The 15,081-nt window shown below is 38.5% G+C and overlaps 1 protein-coding gene across 7 annotated transcripts in view; it reads right to left on the bottom strand.

Annotated features, from left to right (window-relative positions):
- Sgms1 (sphingomyelin synthase 1) overlaps positions 1-15,081 on the bottom strand; it is a 311,453-nt gene that overhangs the window by 24,919 nt on the left and 271,453 nt on the right. For all 7 annotated transcript variants that reach the window (XM_013514837.1, XM_013514838.1, XM_005385897.2 and 4 more), the window contains one exon: positions 8,837-9,688. In XM_013514837.1, the coding sequence (XP_013370291.1) occupies positions 8,837-9,459 (623 nt within the window). In that variant the 5' untranslated portion in view covers positions 9,460-9,688. The remainder of the gene's footprint in view (positions 1-8,836; positions 9,689-15,081) is intronic.

Below are 15,081 nucleotides of genomic sequence, written 5' to 3'. Positions count from 1 at the left end.
TTGGTAGTATTTTTATCACAATTCTGTTTAGCATATATTATTATCTCATTTTATAGAAGGAAAAATTATGACATTAAAAGTTTAAAGACTAGCTGGGCCAGTCAGTCAATGGAAGATTCACCACAAAAGTCAAGGGTCTAGACTTTAGTGCTTCATAAAAAGGGTGGCTTAGATTTTCCCCCTTAAGCACTCTGTAAAAACACTGCAATACAATGTAATACTTGTTGAAGTTTAGGAAATGACCCACTGGTGGGTAATTTGCACAGAAAATAGAACACATTATGAAACTATCCCTTTCTACAATCTTTTAGAAATACATTATTTTCAACTTGGTGTGGTAACGCAGGCCTGTAATCCCAGCCCTTTGAGAGGCTCATGCTGGAGGATCGCCAAGGTCAAGCCCAGTCTGAGCAATTTTATGACTCAGTGAGACACTTTCTCAAAATAAAAAATTTAAAAAGTCTGGAGATATAGCTCAGTCAGTGCAAAAGCTCTGGGTTCAATTCCCAGTACCATACCAAAATAAATAAATACATTTTAAAAGTTAAAAATTTCAGGTCACAGATTGTAACATAACGTTTTTTTAAAAGGTGATACTGTTAAGATAGCAATGAGAACATCTATGTGATCTCTTAATTGTCTCTACTTGAGACAGTTAAGAGCTAAAAGCAAGAGTCCTCCACAGAGTGCAGGGAAGTACATATACAAAACAAATTACAAATTACATTTCTTTGTGGTATTTTAGGTTATCAAGAAAACGCACACGTGTGTATAAATATGTGTATATATATATACATATATAATACCAATATGTATATGAATATATAAATAATGGAAATGTGTATATTTACATGATATCTTTTCCTCATTTTTTCCATTCATTAAAACTTACCCATCTTGAATCACTTTCTTAGGGCCTTGCTTAGGCACAAACGGCAGAACTGAACACTGGACTATCAAACAAATGGCATTCTCATAATAGAAAGTTCTACCACATACATCACTAGCAATGGTTAACATTTACTGAATTTTAGGGACAGTAACTAGCACAGTGCAATACACAATAATGCCACTGGCTACTATCTATTCATATTCACCATGAATGAATATCTATATGGTAGGAATTATTCGCAACACTAGGGGATATAGCAGTGAACAAAAAGGAAAAAGCCCACCTCATGGTACTTATATTCCAGCAAAGGATGAGAACAATAGACTAGTCAATGGATAAGTAAATATAAAGCATGTAAGTTATGTGCTAAGTGGCAGAATTAAGTGACAATGTCAGTGGGGGGAGGTTGGTTGCAGTTTGAGGCTAAATGGTGAGGGAGGGTGTCCCTTTGCAGAGGTTAATCAAGAAGTGAGTATCTGTGGGAGGAGGTTCCAGAAGCTAACTTGCACAGGTGTTTGCTGAACTGCAAGAAGGTCAGGGAGCAAAGTGCAGGAGGTCACCAGGTCTGGGAAGAAGCCAATGGGACTCACAGGAATTCCTACATCACAATGAAGACAGTGGCTTTAATGCTATGTGAGAACACAGAGGAGTGATACACTTAGCTAAGGCGAGAAAAAGTAAAGAACAATCTAGGTCTAAACTGCCATCTAGCCCCAAAGGTGTCTTCCTCACAATGTCCCTGGTAAAAGGGGAGAGAAGCGGCTAAGCAGAGAAGCCTTTCAGAAGACTAAGAGGTGCAGGCGATCTAACAAGAGAAGGGAACAGACAAAGGTCCCCAGGAAAGAAAAGGATCTCAGACCAGGCTCTAAGCCCAGACATATATGATGGCTCAGCATCAAAGAAGGGGAGAAAACTTGGTAGAAACAGAAAGAAAAAGAATAAAATTAGCCTGGTCAGTGGTCTTCAGTTGGAGACACAAGATTAAAGTTGTTGGTAAAGGGGTTTTCCAGACTAGTGATAAACAGGGCCCACAGCACACCTTGGAGGTTACAGGAGAGCAGTCAGCCTGGACCAAGCTAAGTATATTTTCTACAGTATGTAAGGAAGCAGCGATAGGCTATAACTATCAGGGTAGGCAGGGCACATGCATGTGTCTTCCAGATGGACTATAACATATAAGCTTCATTATCAAAAAGTGATCTGCTTTATTCCAAGTGTCTTATGCATTTGGAACCTATGCCACTACATCCACTAGGAAATTACATATCCAGGACAAGCGCTTGTTATATACCAGGACGTTTCCACACTGGCCTTACAGGGAGAGCCTTTCCTTCCTAGCATGCATTCTGTGGGATGTTGGGGAAGTCCACAGTTTCTCCAAGTCTTTGGTACCTCAGTGAAAAAAGGGACTAACTCTGTTTATTTTAAGAGGTGAGTGGAACAAATGACGATACCTGTAAAAAAAATTCTTGTGCTGCAAACATCAAGTTTGGAATGGGTCTCCTGAACAGGAAGAAAATAATTTCTGAGAACATGTATGAAAAGTAACAGAATAAAGGAGACTCTGAGCAAGGACAGGACAGATGTAGCTACACGTGTAAAGGGAAGAAAAAGAAGGGATGAGACAATCCGTGAGCTCTTAATCTTGCTTTATTGCGGATAAGAATATGACCAGTTATAGACCAATTAAATAACGATAGAGAGATCCAAAAAGCCACCATGAGGGAATTTTGTTCTTGTGAGTTTTGCACATGGACAGTTTGAATAACACACTTTGAAAAACTGAGATGCTACTGTGAGATCAAACAAAAATTCCCCTGAACGTTACCTCTATGGAAGTATTTTGCTCACTGCTGCAACCCTAGCACACATTCTCTAGTAATTCTTGGTAAATAATTAAATGTAAAGATAGCCTGAAGTCCCCTAGAGATTAGCCTTCTGATCTACCATAGTGTAAGGTTCATTTATAATAAAGTGAAATGACCTTAAGAAAAGGTTCTTCTGAAACTTAGAAAACCAACCATGGACTAAGAACCTGGAAAAACCTGCTTTCAAAGATGGCCATCAAAGATATAAAAACAATGAAAAAATGTTGACAATATCTATAGTCATAAACTACCTTGGAGCCTAGAAGAAGCATGAGTACTTTGATCCAATCAACTTAATGTGAAAAGAGACACTGAGGAAAATAGGGTCAAATGAAAGATAAACATTAGTGAAGAGTCTAGTCTGCTAAATAAAATACAGCCCCAAACAATCACATTAGCATCTGACAGCAGCACTTGCCAATCAGCCCCAAGATTCTATCTTTGTAAATAAGATTCCAGTCACAGAAGACAGGAAACTGCTGTAGTCTTTTGTTAGAAATCTAAAAAACAAAGCCCCTAACCAGAGACTTCATCAGACATTAAAATACAAAATAAGGGTGGAGATGTATCTCAGTGGTAGACTGGATATAGGGGCCTGCGTTAAATTTCTAGTACCAAAAGTAAGTAAAGTAAAATAAAAACAAAAATTAAGTCTTTCCCAGAGTTGATCCCTGCACATAAAGTATATTAATACTGATGAACATCTACAAATCCATCCCTGCATTTTCCGAGCACAGGCTGAGAGGAATCATACTGGAAAATTCTATCCTGTTCCTTCCTGCAGGATCAACAAAGCCCCTGGAAACAGTTCTAAACATAGACATCACTGAAGGCTTAAGCAGGATCTGTCCAACCATTTCCCTTCCCCAGTTCCTTCCCTTCTGGCATGGGATCAGTTTTCAAAGAACACACACAGTGACCATTTCCACCTCACCAATCTTGCTCTAATTCCATGCAACTGCTTGCGATAGAATGTTCTACCCGCTCCTCCCTAAAATACCTCTCCACTAAGCTCCTTCATCTCTACCTCATAACCCAAATGTCCACTGTCTCCTTTTCCATTTCCTTCAAACCTTTTCACTACCAATGGACCAATATGCCCTGTATAATATTTAATTCATTCTTATACAATTTGTGCCCCCCCCACCTCCAACTGATTTATACTACTCCTTTCGGCAACTTTTCTGACCCAAAAGCCGTGGCAGAAAGTATATTGGGATATATACGACTTGACTTTGCTCTAACAAAAAAAAAAAATTCAAGTAAAGTTGTGAGAGCTCCCAAAGTTGTAATTCTGTCTCTCCATTACATTCTACAGAAAAACCCAGAAAATGCAAAAGCCTTGTATGAGAAAGACATTGCATCAGCAGCCAGACCTACAGTTCCAAAAGATGGGCTGCTGTAACAGCAACACAAAAACCTCTTCCCTTTCTAGCACCCAAGATAAAATTTACTCACTAGATAAATATTAAATTTTATCCAAGCCCACTACCTGGACCACTGCAATGGTGTCTAAACTAATTTTCCCATTTTCCTGTTCTTGATCCTGCAGTTACAGTCATTCTTTTAAAATACAAGTGTGCTCATTTTCCTCTGACTTCCCACATACAAAATAAATTCTATCTCTTACCCCCCAATACTCATCCTGAGCCACCAACCACATCTTGCTGACTCTCTCCCAGATCTCTGGATCACACAAGCCTTGGGGTGTTCTTCAAGCAGGCCTGAGGCACTCTGACCTGCTGTGCCTCCTTCCTGCAATGTGGACACCTGCATGGGATTCTCCCTCATTTGATTCAGGTGTCCACTCAACTGTCACAATATTGGTTGCCTTTCTAATTACGCCATCTAGAAGATCACCCATTCCACTATTTCCAAAATTCCCTAGCCCTTTATACTTTTGCCCTTCTCGCTACTGCTCCTGTGGTAGCTGATGTTAAATATTCATTTGTTTACTGTCTGCCTTGCCCTTGCCCAAATAGAATCATCACGACAGCATGAGGGCCCTTTGCTCATTCAAGGTCCACAAGTGCGTGGCACATAGTAAGTTGCTCACTGAGCATGGTGGTGTGAATGGACTACAAACAACCACTTTCTATGTGTTTCCACGTGCCAATCTCTGTATCAGAGATCAGGATTTAAAGATAAATATCATAGGATCTAGTTTTTTCCTTCAGGGAACTTAAAATGTAGCAGTGGAGACACACACACAACTAACAGAATGGACAATGACATGCACTTAAAGTATGTGAAGAAAACTGTAGAGGAGCTGGAGCTTAGGTAGGGAAGACTGAGGGTGGATTATAAAGAAAACTGAGCTTCAGGTTAAGAAGCCCATTCTCACTGGAGCCTGTTAGGGAGCACCACAGGAATGGAAAGAGGGCATATATTTGAAATAATAACTGACAGACTTAGCTGGGTGCAGTGGTACATGCCTGCAATCCCAGCACTCATAGGCTGATGCTGGAAGATTCTAATTTTGAGGCCCTGTCTCAAAAAAAACAAAAATAAAAACAAATACAAAAAAAAACTAACAGACTTAGAACTGACTGATCTCAGTGACGAGATAGATGAAAGAAAATAAGTAATTCTCCTAGGTGTGTAGGAAGTGCCACTGGCCGGAAAAGAGAAGGAACAAGTTGGAAGAAAAAGCTAGCAAAGCTGGTTTTAGACAGGTTGAGTGTGAGGTGCCCTAATCACCACACTAAAAAAATCATTAGATTTTTCTGGTGACTAGAAAATGTCTGACTTAGAAATTCTATGGTCCATTCCTTGGCCTTCTTCCCTGTTGGGTGTTTACAATGTTCTGCCAGGACACAGCTACTCTTATCACATACATGTGAGAGCCACTGTGTTAGTCCCAACTTAGCTATTCATGAAAAGTCCTTAACTTCAGGTTTTATCAAGTCTTTAAATCTAATATATTCTTTATCATGCTTTCTTAAAACATGGGACATCTGTTTTGCAGGGAAGTCTGACACAATCACAGAAATTTCCCAGGAATTTTTCCTAGTCACTGGCTAGAAAGTTCAATTCTAATGAGACAACATTATTTATAACTTTAAAAATCAAAAATGTTCAAGCACAGGCATTACTATTGCTTTCCACCTCTCAATATCATGGAAAGCCACTGGATATATGTATATATAAACATATATACACTCAGATGTGATGGGGAGATGAAAAGAGGGAAAATTAAGTATAATGAAACAAAACCTACATTTAACAGCAAAGGACCGTCATATACAACAGGATAGAAACAAACACCACAAATTCAGCATCAAGGTTTCCCTCACCTCACAGAACTGGTTAAAAAAGAATATTAGTCTAATTCTAGTGGTCTCACTTCTCAATTAACAAACCACCCTCAACAGTTTCATCCTGTTTGTTGTCTGAAAAGCAGAAGATACAAAGAAAGAATAGGCTGACTTTTAAGGGCTCCAGGACCCTTTAAACGAAAGTGCCTTAAATGGAATTACTGGCTAAATAGGTTTAATTCTGAGGAGTTGAGAAAAATGTACTGGCAAGTGGCAAATCTCTTAATGGAAACTAGGGGCAGGAATCAAAACTTAAGAGTCAGGCCCCAAAAGTGTAAGAGGTTTTGTTAACTGTCTGTTAGAAAGAATATCCCATAACCACAAGGACTCGCTTCTTGAAAATGACAGATAAATAAAACTGCTACATTAAACTAGACATGAAGAGACTCTGACACTGCAAAAGGTTTTAATACAGTTCATCAATACCTGCTGTTCCATGTATAAATCTGTACCTTCCTACCTCTTAGATGTCTGTGACCCACATACACTGAAAAGAGGCCACAAGAAGGAGAAAGACAGGATATAGCTCACTAGGACAGGGGTGAGGGACGCTTAGGGCTGTGGTCAGCTTTCATTTCCGATAATGGTCCATCCAACAATGTTAGAATCAAATAACACAGTCATATAAGAAAACAGAATATCTAGGCTGAGAAGACCTTATTGTCTCTGTGAGAAAAACAAGAGTCCTGGGATTAAGAGACTCACCCAAGCCACCTAGCATACCAGGTTATGGCTAGGGCTGGAATCCAGGCTCCAAATCCCAGCATGGCATTAATTTTGTACAAGACAAAAATCAGCTGGCTCACTGCTGTCTCTCTGTCTATCTATTTTGGTATTTTTTGAGACAGGGTTTCACTATATAATACAGGCTGGCCTAGAACTCACTATAGAGCCCAGACTGGCCTCGAACTTCTGGCCTCCTGGATGCTGGGATTACAGCTGTGTACCACCACAGCTAGCTTTAAACAACTTATTTAAATGACTGCAGTACTGCAATAAGCACAAAAGAAATCTGAAATTAGAAAGTCTAAAGATAAGCAGATTTCAGGAAAATTCCCTGCTGTTACAAAAAAAGAAACATTTTAAAGAAATCAGTCTTATACTTATGTCACATCCTTAGAACAAAAATACAATTACCTAAAAGTCACAGCTCTGTGAAGGTCAAAGTTATTTTCTGGGGTAGTAAATTATTTGCATACACATAAGAATTTTGGTGAAAACCAAGAAAATGAATCCACAAAAAACAAACATCAGGAAAAAAAACAAATAATTTGAGTTAACTCTGTCTTTAAAAAGGCAAAACACTAGTGTGGGTTTTTTTTTTTCCTCCCCAATTGATACTTAGGTCTAAAAATAAATTTGAAAAGTCAAAAAGCTTTAGGTCAAAATCAGGACTTGAAGTTTGGCAGCCCAAAGAATGTTCTTAAAGAACTGTACCTCATATTTCTAGAACCTATTCCCATTATTTAGCCCCTCAAAACTGAAGAAACCTAAGCAGGTTTTCCACCAAATCAAATACAACTCAGACCATCAGCTGTAGTTTAAGTTCCTTTAAAATGGAGGATTGTCAAACCAGCCCCAAATAAATATCAAAAACATTCTTTCTCAGAAAGAAGCTCTTTCCTGGCAAACAGTCAGGAGCTGCCTTCATTTCCACTTGCAGATATATAATAAACAGACTTTATAAACATACCAGGAAAAAACTCATTATCTCTGTCAGAGAAACTCAGCATAAATTTCTCTCCACATTTTGTTTTCTTGATTTCAGATGATTTCTTTAATATTCAACCACACTGTGATCATGAAACAGAGAGAAACTGAGTTCTTCAACAAACTGATTTCCAACCCCCCATGCAGGGAAGCCATAAAGATGTTTCAATAAAAAAAGAATCAGACACCAATGGCAAGGGAACTTAATTACTCATAAAACCAAGCACAAGTGTTTAATTTACACATGTAAGTAGCTAGCTTCAGTGGCTCTCTACTGAGATTAGAGTTTAAGACATGAAAACTACTTTGAAGCCACCTAAATCTAAATGAAGGTGCCTACTTGACACCCTGAGAAACTTGAATGGACCACGACATACTGCTTCAAGTGCTACATACTCTAAGTGCAAATCCAAACAGGTTCACCTACATCCCCCTACCCAAAGTCATACCCTGAGGGTATCATTTTCTCAACAACCTAAGCCATGTGAAACAGCTGTTCTAAACTCTCACTTTGAAACATCTTTCAATATATATCGCTAAGGTTCCATGTCTGAATCTGTGTGGGAAAAGCTATCCATCATTCACAGAACTTGGGCCAGCTATCAACAATTTATTTACTAAGTTAATAATACCAATCAAGACTAGGTGGTTAATCTGTTGTTCAAATGCTTGTACTCTCTGACAAGACCTGAGTGTTTTCTTTCTTGTTAAATAAAAACAGAACATCATCTTTTCCAGTCTTAGTTATCATTCTGTATGAATCTCATACTTTTTTTGCGGGGGATAGGGGAGCATTGGGGACTCAATTCAGGGCTGTGAGTCTGTTAGGCAAGTGCTCTACCCTTGAGCTATACCACCAACCCTGAACCTTGTACAAGACCGGTGATACAACATTGTGTGAAACAGTGCTGGTATTTTAAAAAGAAAAGAAAAAGTAATTGATGTGCTTTGATACCAACTGCTTGGTAACGTTCATTTGCAAATAATAATTAGATTTTGGAGTGTGAATATCACCATCACCAAATCTTAAGAACTTTAACTTTACTTACTTGTATTTTAAGAGCAGCCACTGAAGTAACCAGAGTCCTACAAGGATCATGCCATTAATTTCACAAATAGAAAAGGCCCACTGCACCCGGTCAAAATGGTCAAAAAATGTGTCCGGTAGTGGAGGCTGCACCTCCTTAGGAGGTACTCGTTCATGGACGACCGAGATCATCACTGTGGTGAGGACAAAACAGGAAAGTGCATAAAGAAAGGCCAGAAAAGTCTTGCCCCACTCCATGGGGTACTGGGAGCGCTCCAATTCTGGCATGGGGATCTGTATCATCTCTTTCCTATACCCATTTGGCATCCCATTGGGTTTTGTCTTGATGCTGAAGCTGCCATCAGGGGTGGAGATGTCTACACCAACACTGAGGTGCCCATTGGCATGGCCATTCTTGTGTGCTTCCATGTGGTGCTCCATTTTCAGGGTCTCTATCATGTCTAAGAGCCGCTGCCCATTGTCTGAGGAGACTCGGCACAAGGGGGGTTTTGTGAAATCCTCTTGGGTTAGGCTGATCAAGTCTTGGCCTGTGAAATGTTCCAGAGGTTCACAGTATTCTGGCATAGCATTCTCCAAGAGCCAGTCTGCCACCTTCTTGGGTGACCAATAAACCACTTCCTTCATTGTACTGGCAGACAACAATGCAGTCACCAGCCTGCTCTGGGAGGTCAGCAGTCACTGGTCCTATAGGGCAGGACACTGTCCCTCCTTGATTGGTTCATCCTGTTGGGCCTCATGAATGGGAGCTCCTTTGGCAAGATGGTTGGGGCAGATTTTTAAAACTTCATGTAGCTGTCCACGGTTCTGAGTGCCCAAGCATTAATTTACCTCATTTTCAACCGGATTCTTCCTTCTGTGGAAGCAAAGGAAAACGGTCAGGACACCAGACTTCCAAATCTGCCTCTTCAAAATGTAGAGTCTGGGCATGAGGAGTGGAAATGGAAAGCCAGTTATGGGGAAAATCCATGATTCTTGAATACATGTTCATTTTAGGAACCACTGACTCCCTGATTATTAGTATTCTCTGACAGCACACTAAATTGGGTCTGAAAATGGATAAGATCACAGGGGACATATTTTACAGCATCTTTAGTGGTATATTTACTAAGAATAATTCAATAATGCTCAACATTGACTGGAGATCCTCTTTGTACTTGGTATGTTTCCTTGAGAAAATCTGAAAGAATATTGCATCTAACTGGCAGGCTAGCACCACCCCATCGTCTAAGTACAGGAACACTAACCCTGTGAAGGCAACACCTCAGAGAATGCAAGATCCATTAGTGGGTTCCATTCCACAATTTACTCGGGAGACCAAAACCATTCCCTACGAGAACCCCTGTGTCTCCCTGAGAGCTTGAATTCTCCATCCACTTTCCACTAGCAAACCCAGAGCCTTCCCTTACTCTTTGATGGAGCTTCTCTGAAAGTCTTTCCTAGTCACTCTATTTAAAAATTCTTTTCCCCACATCACCAACACCTGACAGCTGTGACACACAATGGAACGCTGGGTCCATGGAGTAGGAGAAAGAGGGGCAGCCATGTCAGTCAGGGAACCCTAATCGAGTGAGGAAGCTCTTCGCCTTTTGACAAAGTTCTCTAGCCCCCAGTAACTTTGGTTTCCTCTGAAAAACAAGCTTAGCAACCCCTTATCTGCAGGCTCCTGCCTCCAGGAGGACATAATCACTCATACAGATGAAAAGTCATGAATCTTCTTCATAATATATGTCTCCTCTTTGTAACATCCTACTTTCTTTCTGATGCCCAACTGGGCCCATAGTGGCATTTCATAAATATTTACCAAAACAGCCTCCTACAGTGGCTTTTCTAAAGCCCAGTCGTTCTAACACACTGAATAAAGACACAGACCCCATTTCAGGAGAAAATAAACCTTCATTTTCAAGCAAGCTGTGAAATTTGAAATTAAAGGCATAAGTGATTTATCTGTAGCTGATGCTGAAATAATGCAAAAGAGGGAAAACTCATTTCTGTGGAAGTGAAGTGCTGGACAGCTACTGGGCACATCAAAAGTCACTGCTGATACACCTGTTCACAGAGCCCAGTGCCACGCTGCAGAAGTAGAGTTAAGAAAGTTACTTTGCCCTGGGATCACAAACTCAATTTAGATATACTTCGGCATTTTTGAAAAGGGACAGGTGAAGTACTCTCACATCTAGATCCAGAGAATGCATCTTCACCTGGACTCTGAAAACAACTACTACCAGTGCCCAGAAAAACCCACTTTGCATTCATTCCTGGGAGACTGCTCAAAAAAATCACATATAGCCCAAATAAGTAGTTGTATTCTCAGAACTGGGAAGAAGTACTAGGAGAATAAAAGCCATATGTAAATTCTTCCTCCTAAAACATTTGAGAGAGAAGAGGATGTGGGAACTCCTGATCTTCTATAATTTTTAGAGTTCAAGTCCAATGAGATTGTGATTTGCCTAAAATTTCATATAATGTGAAGAGTTTGCTCAGGGGCTAGACCAAGATCCAAGATGCTTTCTAGGGCTCTCCCACTGAAAAATAGCCACACAGAACTGAAAACATAGGAAGCAGAAACTAAAAAGTCCATTTACAAAATAATGGTGTCCATTAGTATAAAAGGCACATGCTCACTGTAGGTTCAAATTTCAGCAGGACATTCTGTCTGGTAGCAGCTATATAAAAAATAAACATACTAAATTTCTTTAATATTTTAAAAGCCTTTTAGATAATGTGCTATAACATGGTATATACTATTTTTAGTTAATTACCAAAGATAGGTTTTAAAAACAGAAAATAAGTTAAAAGCAATTATCCTGGTAACAGAAAAAGGATTTAACCAGGCAAAATCACTAAATAAATCATTTAGAAATATTTGTTTATAATTTCTAAAAAGCATCTATTATCTTATTGCCTAGTATTGTCTAGAAATAAAACAGTGCTCTGCTAACAAAAACCAACCATCAGAATTACAAACCAAACATGAGGGTTCTCAAGAATTAGAATATCACAGAATGTATTATATAACTATTCATGCAGCAATTGCTGAGAAATTTCAAGCTCCAATTATTACTTTCTCATTAACCTGTACTCCAACCCCTGTGTCTCAGTTTCCTGTAAGGGGATAATTTATTAATTCACGTATTTCATTAGTAAAAAGAATTTACATGTTCCTCACTGTGCGTTGGCAAACAAAGTAGTACACTAAAAACTTAAGAAAATACTGCAGTGAGTGTAATTTACTCTTGCCTTGAAGATTAAATGGATTTTAAAATGACTAACACGAAATCAAGAATTCAATTTTCATGACTTTTTAAAAATTTTCATGACTTTTTAAAGTAGGACAGACAAAAGACTGAACAAACATGGCTGGCACATCAGTGAGGAAATTGTAAGGGAAAGTTAGTGTTTGTTTTGATAATGGCAAGAAGTAGGAAGTAGTACACAAATGGTCTAACAGACATTTAGTGAGCTACACTTCCTGTTTCAAACATCAAAGCTGTACAACAAATGTAATATGAAATATATACATAATTTTATTCTAATAGCTTATAATCAATGCAAAATCAAAATTTGGTGGGCATGTAACACTTAGCACAAAGCTACTTGTGGATATTTTGTTAAAGAACAGCACAAATCAAGTATTGGCATTATTTCACTATGAAACAGACTAAATGACTCTGTAAAAGCTTCAAGCTCAAATAAAGGTCTTAAAAGTTAACAGTAATCTAATTGACCTTTTAAGGCAATGCAGGCCACTAAAACACTCATGAGAAAGTTGTTTAATTCTTCTCCATTTGGATAGTTCCTAAATGCTTTTCTTTAAACCAATATAATAAGCCATATATTTTCTTATTTAGCATTTGAGGAGTTAAACAGTTCACAACATCATATATATTTGAAGAATAAAATGGTTAGAGTAATAATGACATAGGTTTAGCCGCAGAACCTACATATTTATTTCCATCTACAGTTTTGGAAGTTTTAGACGATAACTTGGTGTCTTAACCCTTAAACTGCCCACTGTTTTACATTATTATTCATGCAGTGCTCACAATTCCACAGTCCAGTTCTGTTTGGCAAATAAAATCATTTCTTATGAAACTGGCTCTTCAGACTAAGTATATGCTGACCTACTTCGCTGAGACTTAAGAAGGGCTTGCTGACTATGTAATGCCTTTTGGTCCACTTAGACTCTTAAGACTCTAGGCCAGAGGTGGCAAACCTATGGCACTTGTTCCATAGCTGGCTATTTATTATCACTTAAAGCTCTAAAAGGTTCACCTCTGCTGCTCTAGGCTGCAGGAAGAGCCTCATTTGAAGATATCTTTTGGTCTCCTCCTCCCTTTGTTTATGTTGTGATACTTAATACTTACATTTCACAGCACCTAAACTGCATTCCTCCTAGTGGCTGCCCTACTCAGCTCACTCAACTAACAGCCTCTCTTTGTATGTCCTCCTCCCAAAACACGATAAATACATTAGAATGTAATAGCTCTCAATGTACCAAAGGAAAGAGATGATTTTTTTGTTAATAAAACTAATAGGTATAAGGTATAATGACAAGAAAACAGCTACACCCTTTATACCAGATATCATAGTTCTAATCATTCTCTGAGGGTATGAAATCTACTATTCAGAGTCCTATCATCAGCAAATTCACCTTTCCTTACCCTGAGACCCTATTTGAGTCATTGTGTGATGGGCTGATTATATAAACATTTAGTAACCAAAAAATCCAAACAAGAACTTACTATAGCAAAAAATTAGAAACAGACTAAAAGTTCTACAGTGGGCACTGGTAACTATTACTCAACAGAATACTAAGCCTCCACTGAAGATTGTACTACCTTTCTATATTGAGGATGACAAATATTCATAGCTTTGTTAAGTGAATAAAATACCATCTTTGTAAACACATACATGTTGTAGGTATCATGGTATGAAATCTCAGAAACTGTTAGGCGTCTCCTTAACTGTTATCTTTGGGTAACAGAAGAATGACATATTTTCTGCCTTTTTTCAGTATTTTTCCCTTCTCTAATAAATATGTATTACTTGTCTTTGGCAAGGGAAAACTATGGTCCTTCTTTCAAAGTATATTCTATTTTTAAACATGTAGATTGCACTATTAAACTAAATATAGATACTTGCTATACTAGTTTTCTTTAAATCTATGGAATGGGTTTGTAAATTTCTCTAAATAACTGGAACCTTTGCTTTCCATGTATAATTAATGGTTCCAAAATCCTTCATATTCCAATAGGCCTGACAGGGGAACCAAAGCACCAAGAAAGATAAAGGTGACATCCAAACCTAAGTGCACAAAGAAATTCCAGGTCTCAGATATTTCTCATCGTCCCAGACAGAAAACAACAAACCATCCAAACTAGAACTGCTCTATCACCTAAATTTTCTTCAGTGTCTAACCATCCAGGCTGCTACAAAATAGAAAAGACTAAGAGATCTTTTAAAAAACTCTGCCCATTGTCATTACAATAAGGAAAATTTTGTATAGTTCTACTGACAACTAATCATCATAGTTTTCCCATGGGATTTCATTCTTAGAACTCTATTACCAAAAACTTGGAAGATAATTTATTCCCACTCAATTCATCAGCAGCCTCTGTCTGAAGCCAGCAGGGCTATTCTAATACAATATTTGCCTACTTAATCTGCAGTACTTGGGCTTGGATTCACGTGAGCAACAGCCGGAAAATGTCAGGACATAAGAAGTGTTTTCAAATTCCATTTGTTCTCACATGAGCTGATATGTACTGTGCTGATCTTATCTTTCCAAAGCAGGCAAGAAAGACTCTCTATTCCTATCATGCAACACTCTTTTCCTTTGCACTCTTCCCATTTCTCTTTCAAAAAAAAGAGGTAAGATTCTTTTGATTTACTGCTAGGTTAGCTGGAATAAAAACACATGTAGACCGCCAATTCATCATAAAACTAAACTATGGTTGTGGAAAAATAAGGCAATGGTTTGGTGAAAGGATGAGGCTGTGCCTTACTGTTCTCTGTTTCTAAGAAACTTTGATTCAGTATTCTAAGGCAGGCATCAACAGTGCTAGGTTCACTTATACTGGTCTCAGTTTACCTATTTTTAAAGTGATAATAATCCTGCGTTCCTGCAGAACAGCGAAAAAAGATTAGAAATCTGACATGAGATTTTGTAGGTGCCTACGAATAGCTTTTTAATTCATGTAAAGGAAGCACCCTCCCTTTCCCGCAGAATAATCCAACAGTGGGCAG

The sequence above is a fragment of the Chinchilla lanigera genome, unplaced genomic scaffold (genome assembly GCF_000276665.1).
Source record: "Chinchilla lanigera isolate Chin_1 unplaced genomic scaffold, ChiLan1.0 scaffold00024, whole genome shotgun sequence".
NCBI lineage: Eukaryota > Metazoa > Chordata > Mammalia > Rodentia > Chinchillidae > Chinchilla > Chinchilla lanigera.
The sequence above is the reverse complement of the archived record's forward strand: the minus strand, read 5'-3'. Positions and strand labels throughout refer to the sequence as shown.